The sequence below is a fragment of the Festucalex cinctus genome, chromosome 8 (assembly GCF_051991245.1).
Source record: "Festucalex cinctus isolate MCC-2025b chromosome 8, RoL_Fcin_1.0, whole genome shotgun sequence".
NCBI classification, from domain to species: Eukaryota; Metazoa; Chordata; class Actinopteri; order Syngnathiformes; family Syngnathidae; genus Festucalex; species Festucalex cinctus.
The window spans coordinates 25384419-25403795 of NC_135418.1; the positions used below are offsets into that span (position 1 = coordinate 25384419).

Here is a 19377-nt window from a genome sequence, read left to right on the forward strand (position 1 = left end):
AGAGGAGCATAAAACAAAACTATTGCATTTGCTTTACAGAAGTTCCGACATACGATATTTCGAGTTTGCGGCGTGTTTGATGTTTATTTATTTATTTATTTATTTAGTGTGTGTGATTCTTCATTGTCCCGAGACCCTTGTGAGGAATAAGCGGTCAAGAAAATGGATGGTTGGGTGGATTCTTTATTATTTATGACAGAGCTGATTTTCATTCAAAACAGTGAACATAATTATGACGTTACCGCTGCGTTAGTGTAGGCTAGTGATGCAAATTCGTGTTACGTCGCCGTCATAATAACGTAACCGAAGACCACCAATGTCTCTTTTTTTTCCCTACTGATCATTTATCGACTTTAAATTTATGTTGTTTTGTTTTGCTTTTTTGATGCCATACCTCTGAACAATATCAATTTTGTAACATACATAAGTGTAAATGTTGCATTAAAATAATTGTTTATAACATTGTGAGGCTCAACGTAAGTCAGTAAAGCTCAGAAACAAAACAATCTATAAAAAAAGAAAAAAGAAAAATAAATAGTCATTTATCATGTGACTCCTGAGTGTCAGTCGATGACGTATTGTCCTGTTCAGCTGTGCACAAAATTTTGGCCTTGACCTTTTTGTTAGAGGAAATGATAAAGTACGGACTGAGGAATGCATAACAGGAGGAGAAGAACACCCTCATGTCCGCCACCACTGGAGACACCTTGGCCTCAGTCAACATGTAGATCCAGATCACGTTATCGATGCCGAAGAAGAAGACGTAGAGAACCACCAGGATGACCACCGTTTTGGCCGCTCTGGTCTCCGCCGGATGAGAGCGACGGATGCCCCTCACCTGGCGGCTGTGGCGGTGGAGAAGCAGCAGAATGTAACCACTGGAGGCCAACATCAATGCCACAAAGGCAAAATCCCTTCCGGAGACCGCTACCCCGTTGATGACGTAGGACAAGCTGTCTTGGAAATCCACGTGGCAGAAGCCCAGATTGAGCGTGAAGGCTGGGACGGTGCCGTTCCGCGGAGCCATGGAGAAGAAAGGGGCGGCGATGCATATGGCCATGTTGAGGAACCAGAGCCCGGCGAAGGTGGGGAGGACCAGGGAGGGAAGGGCAGGCTTCAGCCTGGACAAGTGAGGCCCCGCTGGGGCGACGGTCACCGCCTGGAACACGCTGAGCATGCAGGTGATGCACACGGACAACGCCCGACCGATGCGGTAGCCGTAAATCACCACCTTGCAGCCCGCGTCGTCCAGCAGGTTGGTGAGACCGAACACCGTCATGGTCTGGGGCACGCAGCGGGTCAGCAGGAGCAGGAGGTTGGCAAAGGCCAGGTGGCACAGGATCATGTCCACGGGAAGAAGTTTGCGCTCGGCGTAGACGATGTTGGCGTAGGCCAGCAGCACGACGCTGTTCCCAAGGACGCCCATCCCTGTTTGCAAGAGGAAGGAGACGCCTTTGATGGTCACGCACAGGTCCATGCCAACGAGGCCTGGACCGGGCTTTTGGTCTCAAGCAGATAGAGATGAATACCTTGCAAAAACCTGAAAGGCAACACACGTAATCTCACCTGAGCAAGTGGGCAGCAGGCTGAATTCGTTATTGAACTCTACACACGATCACATTTATAGCCTCCCATCTCCCATTGGGGAGCTCTGAGTTCAACGCAGTTTCGACTAAATTAATTTGGCAAATGAAAACCACAAAATATTATTCATGTGGTCTCAGATGGCATGACGCTCAGGGAATAATTATGATATTTTGATTCCCGTTTATCCTGATGTTCCTTACAGTTTTGCTTTTCTTCCAACATAATCAAAAACAGGTTCATTGAAAAAAAAACTTTCAGTAAGGTTTCAAGAGAAATTATGATAAAATAAACTAAAAGTAAAACCGCTCACCCTTAGAAGATGTCCATGCCTTACAGTAACAGCATCTAATGTTTGCATTTGTTTAGCAAAATGAACTTTAAAATAAAACAAATTCAAAAACATGTCATATCTTGAGAGAGAGCAAGAAGCGCAACAGATAAGACATTACAGTATATGTACAAATATTGTACAGTTATTCCGATCCCCGGTTTTGCGGTCATATATCACAAAATAAATCAATAATCGTGCTCAAAGATGTCACCTACATTATAAAGTGAACCTACAGCCAGACGTTGCTTTCTGTAGGCATGAAATGCAGGATGATAGAGGATTGAGACTTTTAATAATCTCTCATGTCGCCGGCAAAAATGAGGCTGACTTTGAAACACTTTCTTACCCTTGCATCCCCAAATCCATCCATTCATTTTCTGAAGCTGACAAAGGTCACAGGCGTGCTGGAAACTATCAAAAATAAAGAAGAAAATTGAGTTTATAACTAGACAGAAGAAAAATAAATCTGCAAAATGGGACCTGCAAAGAATTGGGCTTATGTTGAAGTGAGGGGGCGGAACTTGATTTAATCAGGCCATTGACTTTTATTATCAAAGAAATCTTTTTTTCTACCATTTTTGACATTTTTCTGGGGGGTTTAAATTATATCTCTTCGCTATTTGAATCAGGGCTCTGTCCTAATCCCACCATTGTTTAACTCATCCGCCTCACATTTCTGATATTCAGGTTTGAATCTCAGCTACGGCCTTGTTACGTGGAGTTGGCATGTTCTCCCTGTGCTTGTGCAGGCTTTCTTAGAGCACTATGAATTCCTCCAACTTTCCAAAAACATGCATCTAGTTGAGACATGACTCAAAATTGTCTATTAAGTGTAAATGTGACTTTGAATGATTGTCTTTACGTGCCCAGCGATTGCCTGGCAACTAGTCCAGAGTTGCACCCCGCTTCTTTTGCCAGAAGTCAGCTGGGATGGGCTGAATGCTGCCTCTGATGAGTGCATCTTGGTTTTGTGCACACTGCACATCAATCTCCTCAAGTGTCGGAATGACAATTCCCTCAAGATTCGTCAAGACAGGAATCGATCAACGTCGTCACATTTGTTGCTGATTGCCTCCACATGCACTCTCTTCCCGCTCACATCCTGTTTTTGACGCAGAGGAACAAGACAATTAGTGGGACATAACAACACATGTTGCAACTCTTTGGGGACGCAGGGACAACCTGTTGTTGTTATTCATTTAAATCTAAAGGTTGTCAGCGACTCAACTTGTAATTGTTTCTTGTTCGCGCTCTCAGGTTGTTGCATGTTTGCACCGCTGATCATTTGTGAAGAAATGACTTTCTCTCGGGAGTTTTGTTATTTTCACTTACACGTGTGCGTGTGTGTTTTACATGTTTAGAGACCTCATTAAAATGGCAAGTTCAAACACGTTCTTCTATGTAGCTTGGATAAGCAATATGGTCCACGATAACATTTAATCTGACCTGCAATGTAATTAAAAAAAAAAGAAATCACAGGATCTGTTATTTTCAAAAGCCCCAAAACATTTAAAAGCATTTGCATGATTTTCAGTTTGTTTGTTTTCGTTTTTGTTTGTTTTTTCCACTTTCTGCATCATTTTTTTCTCCCCATACATTTATAGAGTGGCTATAATTTAAGGGGAACACATACATTGTAATTAAAGATAAAGTACTCACGGACAAATATGAAAAGTTTTTGTGGACTGTATGCTTGTAGCAGACTGAATATTGAACTACAAGAATGTCCAAACATACACAATTTCAAAAAGAAATGTAAATATTTTTCATAAGTACATTGAAGAGAAAACAGAAATATCGAAGACCTTGTTGAGTTGTAGAAATAATAGTTATATATTTTTTTAATTTTTGTTATGTAAAAGCCCACTATTTAATATATATTTTTATTATTAATATTGAGTGTATTAATCTTTATTATTAATACTTAGTATATTAACTATCCTATAAGTTAAGAGTAATAGGATACTATATTGTCATATTGTCATACACCTTTTTGAACATGTACCATCTATGCAGGTAATTAATGAACAATGATCAGGCTGAACGCTGTTTTGGTTTAATTTGATGTTTTGTTTTGTTTAAATGTTGGTGTGAGATCACTTTTTTTTTCTTTTAATCACAAGTGCACTTGTAACAGTTTGTTCCTTTATTTTGGGCATGTTTGACCCCGCTAAGTAATAAAAAGCTTCATACAATTCATTCATACATTCACAGTACAGTGCTGTTGCCAAGTGAAGTTGAGTTGTAGGTTTTTTTGTAATGGTCACATGACATGCAAAAAAAAAAAAAAAAAAAAAAAAAAGATAAACTTATAAATAATAAGCTTTAACGTATTGCTTCAGTAAATAATGTGTCTTGACTCCTATTTGGCTTGTCCACATTTTAGAAACAGTCTTTTATTTCCTGGTGATAAGGCCAGTCAGTTTGCTTGAAATAAATATAAGAGTGATTGTAATTTACAGATGGAGAAAAAAAAAAAAAAAAAAAAAAGAGTTTTAGTGCTGATTTACAAGTAGTTGGTTGGTCTGAGGTCTCACTCATTCAGCATAACAAAGTCGAACCCAGATGTCGTTATAGATGGGTGGGGAGTTTGATTGACAAGCATATATGGGGTGAAATTTGACATTTGCAGGCGCAAACCAATGCTAAAAAAAATAATGCTTTTGTGACTTTCAAACTGTTCTAGTTCTGATGTACTTGTTTCAAGAAAAAAAGGGGGTGGGGGATAAAAAAAACAAACATCTTAGAAATCTTAGAAGAACACGTATTTGCCACTTTATTGTTTTTATTTTGACAATCAGTCATCTCCTTTATCATGCCGGAAAATTTGGATCTTTTGCGCCATTCCAAAGAATCCTTCCAGTTTCATCTTGCACATTCTATACACTAGACATTTAGAACATTATATATACTGTACATATATGCCCCTTTTGAAAACGTAATCTGTGCTCTGATTCGCTACGTGCCGTGCAACACAAAAAAATATACAGCAGAGTGTGAGGTTGAATTTTTCCCCCTTTTAATGAGTATAATAAATTAAATGTATTGATTTATTTAAAATGAAACTACTCCACAATCTAGTCAGGCTTGACTCAAGCTGCGCTGAACTTTCCATTAGTTATGCTTCCAAAAGCCAAACTGCCAGAGGATTTTCTTGGCCTATAAAAAAAAATCACACACATGAATGAAAAAATGTGGAATTGTGATCTTGTAGTTTGGGCTCACTGAGTGGCCTTTGATCACAATTCTAGAAATATTTACTGCCCTGAGGTTCCAAGTTGGCAGAAGAATAGTTCACTTCCTGGTAAACTACACACGTGTCAAAAGAATTTTATGATTATGAAAATAAAGTACCTATTCATTGAACAAAAATTAAAGTCTGCTTAAATTGACACTTTTGATGTAGTTTCCATTAAGCAAGCATGTTTTTTTTTTTGTTTGTTTTGTTTTTAGAAGTTCATTCTTGGACATACACCTCTGATGAGGTAGTTGCCAGTTGCTTCATCATTCTGGCACTAACTTTCTGGATAAATCCTTCCATTTTCTTGACCGCTTATACCTCACAAGGGTCGCGGGGGGTGCTGGCGCCTATCTCAGCTGGCTTTGGGCAGTAGGCAGGGGACACCCTGGACTGGTTGCCAGCCAATCGCAGGTGATAAATATAAATATGACAAAAATATCTACAAATATTATTTTAATAGTAGAACCTTGATCTTAAAAAAAAATATAGGGCAATCTCCATAGGACTTTTTTTGTTGTTCGCATGGCACACAGAGACGAACAACCATCCACACTCACTAGCACACCTAGGGACAATTCGAAGCGAGAGAAATACATATTTTACTTTTTTTTAATTTTTTATTATTGATCAGGTAGTCAGACAGCAAATTGCAGTGTTAAAAAACACAACAAATACAAAAACAAAACAATAAGTCACAGTTTTGAAGACATTTTGTAATTGTATCTATAGTATTATAGTTAATTAAAGCTTGTTAATAATTTAAAAAAAACAAACAAAAGAAGTCATGAAGACTCTTGAGTGTCCTTTGACGCTGGCTGCTCCTGCTCGGCCACGCACACGATTTTGGCTTTGACCTTCTTGTTGGAGGAAATGATGAAGTAAGGGCTGAGGAAGGCGTAGCAGGAGGAGCAGAACACCCTCATGTCCGCCACCACGGGGGACACCTTGGCCTCGGTCAGCATGTAGATCCAGATCACGTTGTCGATGCCGAAGAAGAAGACGTAGAGGACCACCAGGGTGACCACCGTCTTGGCCGCTCTGGTCTCGGCCGGACGGGAGCGCCGGACGCCTCTCACCTGGTGGCTGTGGCGGTGGAGAAGCAGCAGGATGTAAGCGCTGGAGACCAACATCAGGGCCACGACGGAAAAGTCCCTTCCTGAGACGATCACCCCTTGGGTGATGTAGAGCATGTTGTCTTTGAAGTCCATGAGGCAGAAGCCCAGGTTGAGCGTGAAGGCGGGGACGGTGCTATTACGCGGAGCCGTGGAAAAGAGAAGGGCCGGGATGTATATGACCATGTTGAGGAGCCAGAGCCCGGCGAAGGTGGGGAGGACCAGGAAGGGAAGCGAAGACTTCAGCCTGGACACGCGAGGCCCCGCCGGGGCGATGGTCACCGCCTGGAACACGCTGAGCATGCAGGTGATGCAGATGGACAACGCCCGGCCGATGCGGTAGCCGTAAATCACCACCTTGCAGCCGGGGTCGCCCAGCAGGTCGGTGAGGCCGAACACCGTCATGGTCTGGGGCACGCAGCGGATCGTCAGGATCATCAGGTTGGCAAAAGCCAGGTGGCACAGGATCATGTCCACGGGAAGGAGTTTGCGCTCGGCGTAGACGATGTGGGCGTAGGCCAGCAGCACCGCGCTGTTCCCCAAAATGCCAATTCCCGTTTGCAAGAGGAAGGAGACGCCTTTTATGGTCACGCACAGGTCCATGCCAGCAAAACCTGGACCAGTTTTTTTTTTGCACAAAGTAGACATAGAGGCACACTTGTTAGAAATGCACCACACGAGAACCTCTCAGATGCCCCCCAAAATAATCTACCATCTCATAAACCAGTCTCACCTGAGCAAGGTATGTCACTCAAGTTCTTAGCTGTTAAAAGCCAGCAATACAACATTTATAGTCTCTGAGAGAGAGCTCATTTGACTGGAAGAGAGAGAGAGAGAGAGAGAGAGAGAGAGAGAGAGAGAGAGAGAGAGAGAGAGAGAGAGAGAGAGAGAGAGAGAGAGAGAGAGAGAGAGAGATTGACAGAGAGAGAACTTTTTCAAAAGGAAAGACAGTGTTTGAAAAGATTGGCCTATAATGAACAGAAACCAAAGTCATCAGTCGTGGGTCTTTTTTTTTTTTTTTTTTTTTTTTTTTTTTTTTTTTTAACAGTACCAGGATGACTTTCGACTCAATCTTTAAATGTGTATTCATAGCAATAAAACACAGCGCAGCTGTGACCTGGTCAAAAGCTTGCCTAAAGCTTATGGCAGCCATCTTGTATGAAATCACTAATCATGAAAGAAGGCATTTACTGTCAAACAGTGAGCACCTGTATGGAAAATGGGACAAAAAAAAAAATGAAGGAACTGACTCGATGACGTTTATTTGGAACAACTGTTTTCCGACGTGTGACACGCGTAGACCAATGTCAACTAGGATGACTAGATTTTCAAAATTAAATACCAGGATATAATTTATACATCCTCCTGACTACCAGGAAAACAAATATTGTCCAATCATGTTTATTTTGATATTCCCCAATCTTTGTGAAGTAACTGCAATACTGCAAAAGAAATTTTTTTGAAAAAAAAAAAAAAAAAAAGGTTTGATTTTTAAGCTATGATGTGTCCACTACAGAGGACATTTTTAAAACTTAAATGCTAGGCTCAAATACAGTTAAAAAATTTCAAACAATATTTTAATGTGTTCTTAAGGGTCTTATAGAAAACACACTACCAACATTTGAAGCCTAAATTTGTTCAATAAAAAGTGTTAACATTTTCTGTTCCTCTTCCCTAAAAAGTGCTTGAACTGAGGGAAGCCATTTTCTTTTATGATGCAATCAAAGGTAGCAAAGCCCCACCACTGGACATTTGGTATCATTGGAAAGCTCTGAATGTCCTCTATAGAGCGCAAAAGGAGTTCATTCAATCGTTTGTACTGGGTGGGAGCTATTCAAGTTTAAAAAGGTCCACTACAGAGGACAAATTTGAATTGCTGGTAGTCAGGAGGATATATAATTTTGCTGAAAATCATATTAAAAAAAATATATATATATCACCAGGAAATATTTATAGCAAATGTAATCACTGGTTAGTCTGGTGGCCGGTGGCTGTTATTCCTTTCGCTAATGCTAAATGCTATCTTGGTTGACAGTTCAACTGCACTAAACAGGTGAATGCACTCACCATTTCGTCGAACCCAGTGTTATTCCGATTGAATCATATACGACATGAATTTGGGCCAGTTTGGAAAAAGGAACTGTGAATCCAAATGAAATTTTGATTTGGCCTGTTTTTTCTGACGAAGGTTTTTTTCTGGAGCATGTTCTTGGGTTTCATTCTCATCGGAACACAAGGCTCCATCGAAACCCGGCTAATGTGATTCTTCTGGCAAAGTTTGAAGAAGGTGTCTTGATTGTATATTTTTGACAATGACATCCTTCTCAAGAATACTCTTGACTTTGTTCATGTTGTGAGAGTATTTTTGTTTATCAATGAAAAAAGCATTCTGCCATCCTTTCCGTTTGACTTTTGAAAGGAAGAAATAAATTCTTCAAAGGACATCAAAACATAATACAGTACAAGATGCTTTTCGCTGACAGGACACAATAGTGAGGGCATCTAGACACACAAAAAAGCAGTAAGTGAAGGAAGCCACACTGAAAGCTAAAACTGCATTAGTACCATCTGACATTTGTAGGTTATTTTGATAGTTTTCAGAATTGGGTACATTTCATTCCCTTTCACACGAGATTATGTCAATCTCGTTCAGCGTTCTAATGAAAGTTCCCAGTTGAACCCGAAGAATCGAACAACAAATCTCTTTGGCCTTGAACGATCCATCAGGAGGCTTCTTCCCTTGTTTAGTGACGCAGAGCAGCAAGACAATTAGCGCGATAACAATTCATGTTGCATCCCATTGGGCGACAACTTGTTATTATTCATTTAAAACAGTTGTTAACACACAATCACACTTAACACTATGAGGTAATTATGTCCCCTTTGCTGATCATTTGTAATGTTTTTTTGTTTAAAAGAAGCTTCTTTTCTCGAGGGGAGAGGGTTGTGTTATTTTCTTGGTGCGTGTTTTGAGACCTCATTAAAATGGCAAGTTCAAGCACGTCCTTCTCAGTGGACTGCATCATGTGCTCAAGTGCAACAATTGCAATCAAGGCTTGCTGATTGATAACAACGCATTTTAATGATGCAAATTATGAGTCAATGAGTGCTAAAACTTTAATCTGGCACAACAGCCCTTGTTTGACCAAACACTGGATTATAACCAAATGACCTCTAATATGAAACTAATTTATCAAAAGTTGTGTTTTCAAATAAATAGCTGGCAAGGCCTTCATTGAACAATATTTGTATATGGAGTTTGCAGAAGTGTAGAACTGCACTAGGTCACGCTGAGAGCAGTTTCTAAAATTTTGGTTACCTTATTTTACACAAGTTCAATTATGATGTTATTCTCACATTACAAAATTATTATTTTTTGGGGAGTGGAGAAGACAGTTTAATCGACAGTTTAAGCGTTTAAGCAACACTAGAAGGGAATAAAAGTGTCATTTGACAAGAATAAAGTTGGATATCCATCCATCCATTATCCGAACTGCTCATATTAAAAAAAAAAAAAAAAAAAAAAAGTGGCAAACAATAAGATTAAAGTTGTCTATTAAAAATATGGCTTCATTCTTATTTAGCTTGAAAATGTAAAACTGTTGACATTTTATTATGATAAATATATCCATCCATCCATTTTCTTGTCCGCTTATTCCTCACAAGGGTCGCGGGGGGTGCTGGCGCCTATCTCAGCTGGCCCTGGGCAGTAGGCGGGGGACACCCATGACTGGTTGCCAGCCAATCGCAGGTGATAAACATAAATATGACAAAAATATCTACAAATATTATTTTAATAGTAGAACCTTGATCTTAAAAAAAAATATAGGGCAATCTCCATAGAAAATAGGACTTTTTTTCTGATTGTCTTCTACAAATATGACTTCTTTTTCATATGACTGATCTCAAACAAACATGAAAACATGTATTGGAAAGCTTTCTTTCGTAATATTTATCTCGCACCACTTTAATCTTGAAAATACTGTATATGTATTTAATTTTTTCTTCTCAGAAATATATATCTAACATTCTGTTAAGATTACGACTCATCAATAAATGTGTTGTGATGGTGATGATGTGATGCCTCTGAGGGGACAAAAGCAGTCGTCTGGATTGATCTCAAGTAATTGCAGTCAAGTGCGATAAGTGTCAATACAGCACACAGGAGTGTACTGTATACGCTCGACCTCCACACAGCTATAAGAAGACAAGCGGAGTGAGGGGGGGGGGGGTGCACATCGGGGTCCACGTTGGACCTTCTTGTCACTGCCAGCCGCTTTGCTCAGACGGATGCTTTAGGTGAGTGGCCAAATATGACTTTAGGCTGAAAAAGGATTCACTTTGAAAATCTTTCCCAAAACTAAAATATGAAACAACCTTCTTATTCTCGAAAGTATAAAACTGATGTCATAACATTACAATTCTAATCTTGTAAATATGTCTTTTTTTTTTTCTCCTCAAATGTATTTTATTTTTGAAATTTACAACTTTAGTCTCGAAATAATATTGAAATTGTCAAAAAGATATGACTTTATTTTTGCTTTAGAAAATGACTTGACGCTCTAAAAGCATACAGTTTTAGTCTCCTGATATTTTGGTTATTTTTTTAGGAAAAATTTTAATGTCATCTTGAAAATATACAACTTTCATGCTCATAAAAAATATGCATTAGGCCAAAAACACAATCTTGAAAAAGTATGACTCTTTGCATATGGACATCTTTTTTTCTCTCTTAAAATTTGTTTTCCCACAAATATGACCTTTCTTGTAAAATTAGCATTTAAATCTTAAAACAGACTTTTTTTCCCCCTCAAATAAATGACTTATTCTAGCACTACTACTACTACTACTACTACTAATAATAATAAACTATTTTACAACCCTTATTCCCATAATGTTATGACTTTAAATGTAAAAAATAAAATCTGACTTAAATTTTCTCGTGATATTAGGACTTAAAAAAAAAAAATCAAGTGTTTTTTTTTTTAACAATATGAAGAAAATTTTTGTTGGATATTACAATCTGATTTTTTTTTGTCAAGTGAATTATACATTTCTGCAGAAAAGGCAGATTTCCCTGAATTTTCTCACTTTAACTCATTCACTGCCTTTGACAAGTATACTTGTCAATTGTATTTTTTAGAGCGGTGTTAAATGGGGGCGAATCTGAGCATGCTCCACTGTAAATATCAAACTTGGAAACAACTTTACTGATGCCCAACCACCGGTAGATGACATCATTGCCCCATTTTATACGAAATAAACACAGTTTCAGAGTCCATGGGAGAAATGGCTGTATTTTGGCAAACCTACATTTTTCTGCTGTCAATTATAAAAGAACGGGACGGGACAAAAAGTAGGGAGTCTATTCTGTTATTTGGTAGATTCGGTTTATATATAATTATTGAATGTAATATCACGTGAGTATTGGAAATGTAAAAATTTTCTATAATGACTGGCAGTGAATGAGTTAATTGCAAAAAAAAATAAAAAATCAACTTTGTCGTAAGCGTCTTTCAAATGCAGAATGCAAATTGATTCTTGTACTTTTGAGGCTTTGTTTTTTTTCCTCTCGAAAAATTTACGCTTTCATTCTTGTTTTTCTCCAAACCACAATTATTGCCTTGAAAATGTAGCATAAAAAAATATATAAAATGTGTGGATGAATTGATGAATATACATTTATCTACAAAACATGACATTAATGATTTAAATCTTGAAAACATGCAATTTTATTCTTGTAATATTCTGGCTTTTCAGAAAAAAAAAAATCTTGAAATTATGACTTTTTCGTGAAAATCATAACCTCTGCTGAAAATAGATATTAGATAATATTGTGACTAGTCTTGAAAATATATCTAATTCTTTTCTCTCTCATCACATACATAAATAAAAAAATGCATTACTTTTTATCTTTAAAACTCATTCACTGCCAGTCATTATAGAAAATGTTTACATTTCCAATACTCACGTGATATTACATTCAATAATTATATATAAACCGAATCTACCAAATAACAGAATAGACTCCCTACTTTTTGTCCCGTCCCGTTCTTTTATAATTGACAGCAGAAAAATGTAGGTTTGCCAAAATACAGCCATTTCTCCCATGGACTCTGAAACTGTGTTTATTTCCTATAAAATGGGGCAATGATGTCATCTACCGGTGGTTGGGCATCAGTAAAGTTGTTTCCAAGTTTGATATTTACAGTGGAGCATGCTCAGATTCGCCCCCATTTAGCACCGCTCTAAAAAATACAATTGACAAGTATACTTGTCAAAGGCAGTGAAAGAGTTAAATGTATCCTTTATATGTTCATTTTTTAAAAACAAAAATGCATCTTTATTCTCCTAATTCTGCTAACTTTAATCTTCCAAATAACTTCTTTACTCCAAAATATTTCTTTGATCTCATAACATAGCCAACTTTTTGTCGTGAAAATAGATGAAACTTTTCTAAAAAAAAAAAAAAATCATTTTCATGGTATTGAACATACGTGGTAATTCTTGAACCTATCCAACTTTTTGGTGTGAAGCCAAACCACCGTTTTGCAAAGGAATGGCGTCCGAGGTGTTGCTGCGCGGGATGCTGTACCTGTCCCTGAGCGTGGTGGGCGTCCCCGGCAACCTGGCGGTGATCGCGGCCTTCCTGTCGGTGCTCTACCAAGACAAGCGTCTGCTGGCAGCCGACGCCATCGTGCTTCACCTGGCGTGCGTCAACCTGATGGTGGTGGCGGCGCGCTGCCTGCCGGAAACTCTGGCGTCCTTCCGTCTCGCCACCGTCTTCAGCGACGCCGGCTGCAAAGGCGTCATCTTCGTCTACCGCACGTCTCGCTCTCTCTCCATCTGGCTCACGTTCGTCCTGAGCGGCTATCAGTCTCTGAGCGTCGCCCTGCCCGGCTCGTGTTGGGCCTCTATCCGTACCTGGCTAGCTAGCCACTATGCCCTGTTGTTCCTCGTCCTCTGGCTGCTTAATACGTGCATGAGCTCGGCCGCCATTCTCTTCTCGTTCGGGGCCAGGAACTCGTCGACCCCGGCCAGCCACGGCATCAACGTGCAGTTCTGCTTCGTCAACTTCCCCTCCAAGCTCTCCAAGGAGGCCAACGGGGCGGCTCAGGTGGGCAGGGACGTGGTGCCCATAGTCCTCATGGCCCTCGCCAGCCTCACGATCCTGTTCTTCCTCTACAAGCACAGCCGGCAGGCGAAGGCCCGACGCGGCGGGTCGGAGCGGAGGGCAGCCAAAGCCGTGGTGGCCCTGGTGACTTTGTATGTGGTCCTCTACGGGGTGGACAGCGGGCTTTGGGTGTACACGCTCACCGTGAGGAAGACAATGAGAAGCTCGCTGATGTCGGACCTGCGCATATTCTTCTCATCGCTCTACGCTGCGCTGAGCCCGCTCGTCATCATCGCGTCCAACAGGAAGGTGAACGGCAGGCTCGGGTGCGGCGTCACTGTTCAAGTTGTCAAGGAGCAAGCGACAGCTGTCTCCACCGTTTGAGGACCACATACAGAAAAATAGAACTTGTTTTTCAAGGGTAAACATCTACATTTATTGTTTTGTTTTGTTATTATTCCCCCACCTTGATTTTTTTTTCTTGAAATTATACGTTTGGTTGGAAAATAATATATTTAGAAAAAGATGTATGAGTTCGGTCAAAAAATATATAAATCTTTTGAAAATACAACCTCTTTTTTTTTTTTTTTCTTAAAAGCATGACTTCTTTCCTGTAATTTTCAGTTTTAATCTTAAAAATGTACACTTGAGAAATGTTAACTTTTTATTTTATTTTTATTTTGGTTAGGAAATATGCCTATTCATGTAATATTACACCCTTTGATACTGAAAGTGTAAACTAAGAAAGTAACTATTGTTCACAAATCACTATTCTCATGATATTACAACTTTAATTTTGTGCTATCAGGACTTTTGCTTAAGACTTTATAGCATTTTGTCTTTTTTTTCTTGAAACTATACAATCTTTTTTTTTTTTTTGAATATTTTTTTCCCCCGAGCTCATTTCTTTTAAATATTTTTTTCTCATAAAATTCAAATTAAATTTAAAATAAGACTTTTTTTTTTTTTTTTTTGTAATAAAAAGTTATAAATATGATAAACCATATTAAATCCATCTGAAATGTACATAGGTGTGAGTTTTTTTTTTTGTTTTTTTTTTTTTTTTTGGGGGGGGGGGGGGGGGGTCTATAATAGTAATAAAAAAGTTATCAATATGCTAAACCATATTAAATCCATCTGAAATGTACATAGGAGTGAGATTTTTTTTTTGGGGGAGGGGGGTTGGTCTATAATGTGGCCTGTGATTGGCTAGGATCCACTCCAGGGTGTACCCTGCCTCTAGTGCATTCTGGCTTATGATCAGCAGGAGGCGACAACCATCAGGGCACAATGCTTAACTCGTGCAATGTATTGTACCGAACTAAGCTCTTACTTGACTAGTGACATTAAACTGAATGATGGTCAAATTTGTAATAAAACAAACAAAAGACAAAAAATCTCCAACTAACATTTGAGAAGGATTAATATTTTATTGTTTTTAATCTCATCTAGACACTTCTTTTATGTCTGTAAAGCACTTTGTCCATAATATATGTTACATAAATTAACTTTTACTATTTGAATGAATCTCTTACACTACATCCACATATGTCTGTATTCAGACTTGTGAAATTGCTGCAATACTGACATCCGATACCCTCGACCAGGATGTCATAATTTATCATTCTGCCTCCCATGACCATGCGGTTTGCAGTTTGACAGATAGCGCAACACTAATTCAAAGAGTCAACAGGATTTATTCATTCAAACTGTTAACTGACACTCAGTTGATGTTGACAGTGACCATTTTGGTGCCTTATTAAACTAATCAGAAGCTGCAAATGTATCCTTGGTTAAAACATGACAGAAAGAAAGAGATGAAAAAAAAAGTCAATAATTGTTTGTCTTTCATGTGTTGAGGGACATTTGTCGATGTGGGAATTGAATTTCAAAAAGGGTGTGGAGGATTTAATAGGGGAGATTGTGTTGTCATCACTTTTGGCTGAAGGATAGCAAAAACATTTTCACGGAGTGCCTGGACATGTCGGGTCATGCATCTGATCTGGCATTTAAAAAAAAAAAAAAAAAAAAAAAAAACTTTTTACGTACGTACTCAGTGAATAATGATAAAATTCTGATGCAATTGAAGCATATGGCGAAAGTGAGCGGACTGAGACAATTTTGTGCTTGTGCAGAACGGTTCACGCGCATATCAAGTATACATCACATATGAAGCAAAGGTCACATAAAATAAGTAAATAAACCAATAAATACAGACGTAAATAAACCATCACATTGAAAATAAAGCAAGAATCTGCAGACGACAAGTTCCATGTGTCTTACTCTTCAAACCACTGAAATCTGATTGGCAGAGATCGACAGACTCCGGTGGAATGAAGGATAGAATACACGGATGGGTTCACAGATCACAGAATTCCGGAATTCGAAGGAAAAAAAATAAATAAATATCAAGCAATCACCTTGAACAAGAACAGACTCCACTAATACGACTCTTACAAACCTGATCAGAATAATGCAAAGAAATAAACAATGATGGTCTTTTTTTCTTCTTTCTTTTTTTTTTTTTTTTAAACTTACCTGTCGGTAACATATATCAAAATTAATAACAGTAACTAATAAGGACAGCAACAGATTATTGAGATTGGGGGAAGAAAAAAAATAAATAAAATAAAAGCAGCAACATGGGGGCTACTTGGAGGATGTCTCAGGGCTGCAGTAAATCCCAGCGGCCGTCTGTTTACCTGCGCCAGGTACGGGCTTTTTTGTCCCCCGTTCCCACCAATGATGTGGCAGCAAAGAGAGCAAACCCCTCCCCCGCCCCACACCCTCTCGGTCCTGCAGTCCTCCAGTCCACACCCAAAGTTTTACTCTGGAACAAATCTCATATGCAATTTAATCCTCAGAATTATTATGCAATTAGTTTTAGGGACAAACGTTTTGGAAAGAAAATAATAAAATTCAGATGTAACGAATGGAGTTCTATGACAACAAACGTTAATATGAGAAACATTACAGTGGTGCCTTGAGTTTTACGAGATATTATCCATGGATTGCCTGAGCTCTGTGTACACTTTTCTGCAACTTTATGTGACCATTTTTCTAAAAAAAAAAATCGCAGACTAATAGTTTCAACGGAAATCAACTTTTCACGAGCCTGTTGACTTTACGTGAAACTCGGTGGCTGATTTGCAGTCAGGAATGTTTGTCAGCTACTTCCTCGTGCGCTTTGACTGTTGACGCGGTCGTCGTGTTGCGACTCGCCTGGAATGCACTCGGAGCTTTGCAGCTCACACCATCCAAGAAAACAGCAACTGGGTGGACATTTTGATGTCACCATGCACAATTTATCCAGCGAAAGATGCCGGCTTGTACGAACGGCTCGAGCCGTATCACAAACGCTTCTCAAGTTTCGACTGGCTGCAAAAAATGATTTAAAAAAAAGTGAGCCAAAAGTTCAACATTTGCCTTAACTTGGAAGAGTGGCACACGTGAGGGAACACACTGAAGGGATGGGAGTGGCCTTGTTAATGCTAATTTCAAGGCTAATGCTAATTTTACCAGAATCAAGATGACATGTTCTCTCTCATGAAGTTTAACGATTCTCAAAAATTACATTTTTTTCCCCAGTCAAATTACAATAAAACTTTTAAATGCAATTACAGATTTTTTCTTAGGCCAACATTTATTTACCTTTTTATATTATTTATATTGAACTACTTTTATTCATGTAAAATTACTACTAAATGTAATAGTATCACATTTTGTTTTGCAAAAAAAAAAAAACTTTTACCCTCATAAAATTACTTTATTTTTTGCCTGAAATTTTTTTCACCTTGTAAAATTATGTTTATTCCCATAAAATAAAATAAAAATATAAGAAAAAACACAATATTACAACTCTTTTTTTGTGTGAAATTCTGACTTTTATCCTCATATAATTACAGCTCTATTCTCTTAGATTTCACCTTATTTCCTCACATTTTTTGCTTTTGTCTTCCTTTCTTTTATGACCCTTTCTGAAAAACTACAACCTTTTCCTGTAAAATGTATTTTTTTTTCATAAAACTAAACCATTTGCTCTTAAAATTGTTCTTGTATATTTGCAACATACTAACTTTTGCTAGTGTTACTTGTATCCATATATGTTTAAACTTTTTCCTCATAAAATTGCAGCTAAATTCTAATGTATTCCACACAAAATGACAACTAGCCTATCTATATTTCTTGTAAAACAAAAAAAAACTTTTACTCATAAAATTTAATCTTTTTCTCAAAATGATTTTTGTGTAAAATTACTTTTGTTTTCAAAAACATAAGTTTACACTCATAATATCCCATCTTTGTTCTTGTAAAATGATAACTTGGATTCTCATAAAATGAAAACGTTTCCTCAAACTTTCAGCTCGTTTCTTGTAACATTGCATCTTTCCACATACAAAGAATCACAAATTTCTTGCATAAAATTGCAACCCATTTAACAGAAGACCAAAATACAAAACAAGCAAGCATCATGTACCGGCAGCGCAAAGGGATTGGGAGCGGCCGGTTTTGCGGAGGCCCCGGGGCCTCAGCTGGCTCACAGTAGAGAGGGGGGTGGGGGGTGGGGGGTGGGGGGGTGGGGGTGGGGGATGGGGGGGGGGGGGAGGACACGTTGAGATTGCAAACTGCATGAACAGGCATGAGAATATCTTGTCAAGCGAGCGACTTGCACAGAGATGGGAGCGTCGTGGCCGGGCCAACTTAAAAAAAAAAAAAAAAAAAGACTCTCAAGGTTGCACTCGGCTCATCAATAGTAGTTCAAAAGAGAAAATTGCAAGTGACAAATGCACAACAGGGAAGGGTTAGCCGTTAGAGTGTTTACATTCAACCCTAAATGTCCCCCAGGTGCCATTTCCTGTCCGACTTCTGACTAAGCGACAACCGTGAATATTAAACCTGTTCAATAGTGTGAGGTCAACACCACATTGGACTGGAAGGGACTTGAAGAATCAGAGTATCATTAGTTTTTTTCTAGTTATTCCCACATATGTTATTGTTATTTTTAAACTCCCACATAATACTTCCAATTTACATTGTTCAAATTTTAACTTACAGTATTTGCACAATTTAACATTTAAAATCAACTATTTCCAATTCATTTTCAATGGGACAGTCATTGAACGTTTTCTAAGTATCACTTTCCACACCCACTTCCATACATATATATATCATGACCAGGTGTCTGATACTGCTCGGTGGCACAGTTGGTAAAGCGCATTGTCCAGTAACCAGGAGGTTATAATTTCCCAATTTATCGCTCAAATGTGCTTTCAGCATTCCCACGCAATTTCTCCAGAAATTGCACTTAGTCTAGTTTGAATTAGCAATTGAAAAACAAAAAGTGACATAATGTACTATACCTACTTGCTTTTAATTTGACAGTGCCTTTACATTCAGTACTCGCAACAACAGGATCAATAGGAAAATGCTGACATTTACAACCCAATCAACTTCAATATTTGAAATGTTCAAATGATGCAACTTTTCATTGGACAGTGACTTTTCTATATTGTCGTTTTTGCATTGTAGAAGTGCTCAGATCACCGTCTAAAGTGGTTTAAAATCTCTCCAAATATGTCAAAAGTTTTCCTCTAAACGACAACAATATACATTTTCTTTGTGTTTTAGAAAAAATATTTTTTGGGCGCAAATACCTGAATAAGCTTTTCAAGTAAGTTGCTGGTTTTGATGTATTGTTTTATTTTTTAGATGCATTTTTTTGCATTCTGACGAAATCGTTCCGATGACTACAAAGCTAAAACTAAACAACACGACATGCAATAAATAAATAACAAAATACAGCAAAACCCTGTCTTGTACTTTTTTTCTCCATCCTTGGCCCAAGCGGTGGAAATTTCCACAAGTCTTTTTCCCTCCGAGCCGCGGAGTGGAATGCAGACAAGACGCGGCAAGTCGGACCAGAGCGGCATGCGGGTCGCAAGACTGGAAGAGTATACGTTGAAGTGCGCATCGTGACCGGCCCCGCCTCTTC

General features: G+C 38.6%; 3 protein-coding genes across 6 annotated transcripts in view; 1 reads left to right on the forward strand and 2 right to left on the reverse strand.

The window, feature by feature from the left end:
- Positions 1-167: 167 nt before the first annotated feature.
- Positions 168-19377, reverse strand: part of ora1 (olfactory receptor class A related 1) — a 192906-nt gene continuing 173696 nt past the window's right edge. The window contains exons 5-6 of one of the 4 annotated variants that reach the window (XM_077530524.1): positions 2265-3020; positions 168-1540 (exon numbers count right to left, since the gene is read on the reverse strand). In XM_077530524.1, coding sequence (XP_077386650.1) covers positions 539-1477 — 939 coding nt within the window. In that variant the 5' untranslated portion in view covers positions 1478-1540; positions 2265-3020 and the 3' untranslated portion in view covers positions 168-538. Of the gene's footprint in view, positions 3021-14564; positions 15388-15923; positions 16073-19377 lie in introns of those variants that run through there. The other 3 variants (XR_013284732.1, XM_077530526.1, XR_013284734.1) reach the window with 3 other exon arrangements.
- LOC144024321 (olfactory receptor class A-like protein 1) lies at positions 5757-13748 on the reverse strand. Its single transcript, XM_077530523.1, has 2 exons — positions 12867-13748; positions 5757-6885 (listed from the first exon to the last, which is right to left on the reverse strand). Exon 2 carries the CDS (start codon positions 6872-6874, stop codon positions 5942-5944), a length of 933 nt encoding a protein of 310 aa, XP_077386649.1. The 5' UTR covers positions 6875-6885; positions 12867-13748; the 3' UTR covers positions 5757-5941.
- Positions 12831-14403, forward strand: ora2 (olfactory receptor class A related 2). The gene has a single exon (XM_077530527.1). The coding sequence runs from the start codon at positions 12831-12833 to the stop codon at positions 13767-13769; it is 939 nt and encodes a 312-aa protein (XP_077386653.1). The 3' UTR covers positions 13770-14403.

What these genes read in the sequence shown, in the direction of transcription:
- LOC144024321 (XM_077530523.1), bottom strand. Translation starts at nt 6,874, where the DNA reads ATGGACCTGTGCGTGACCATAAAAGGCGTCTCCTTCCTCTTGCAAACG.
- ora2 (XM_077530527.1), top strand. Translation starts at nt 12,831, where the DNA reads ATGGCGTCCGAGGTGTTGCTGCGCGGGATGCTGTACCTGTCCCTGAGC.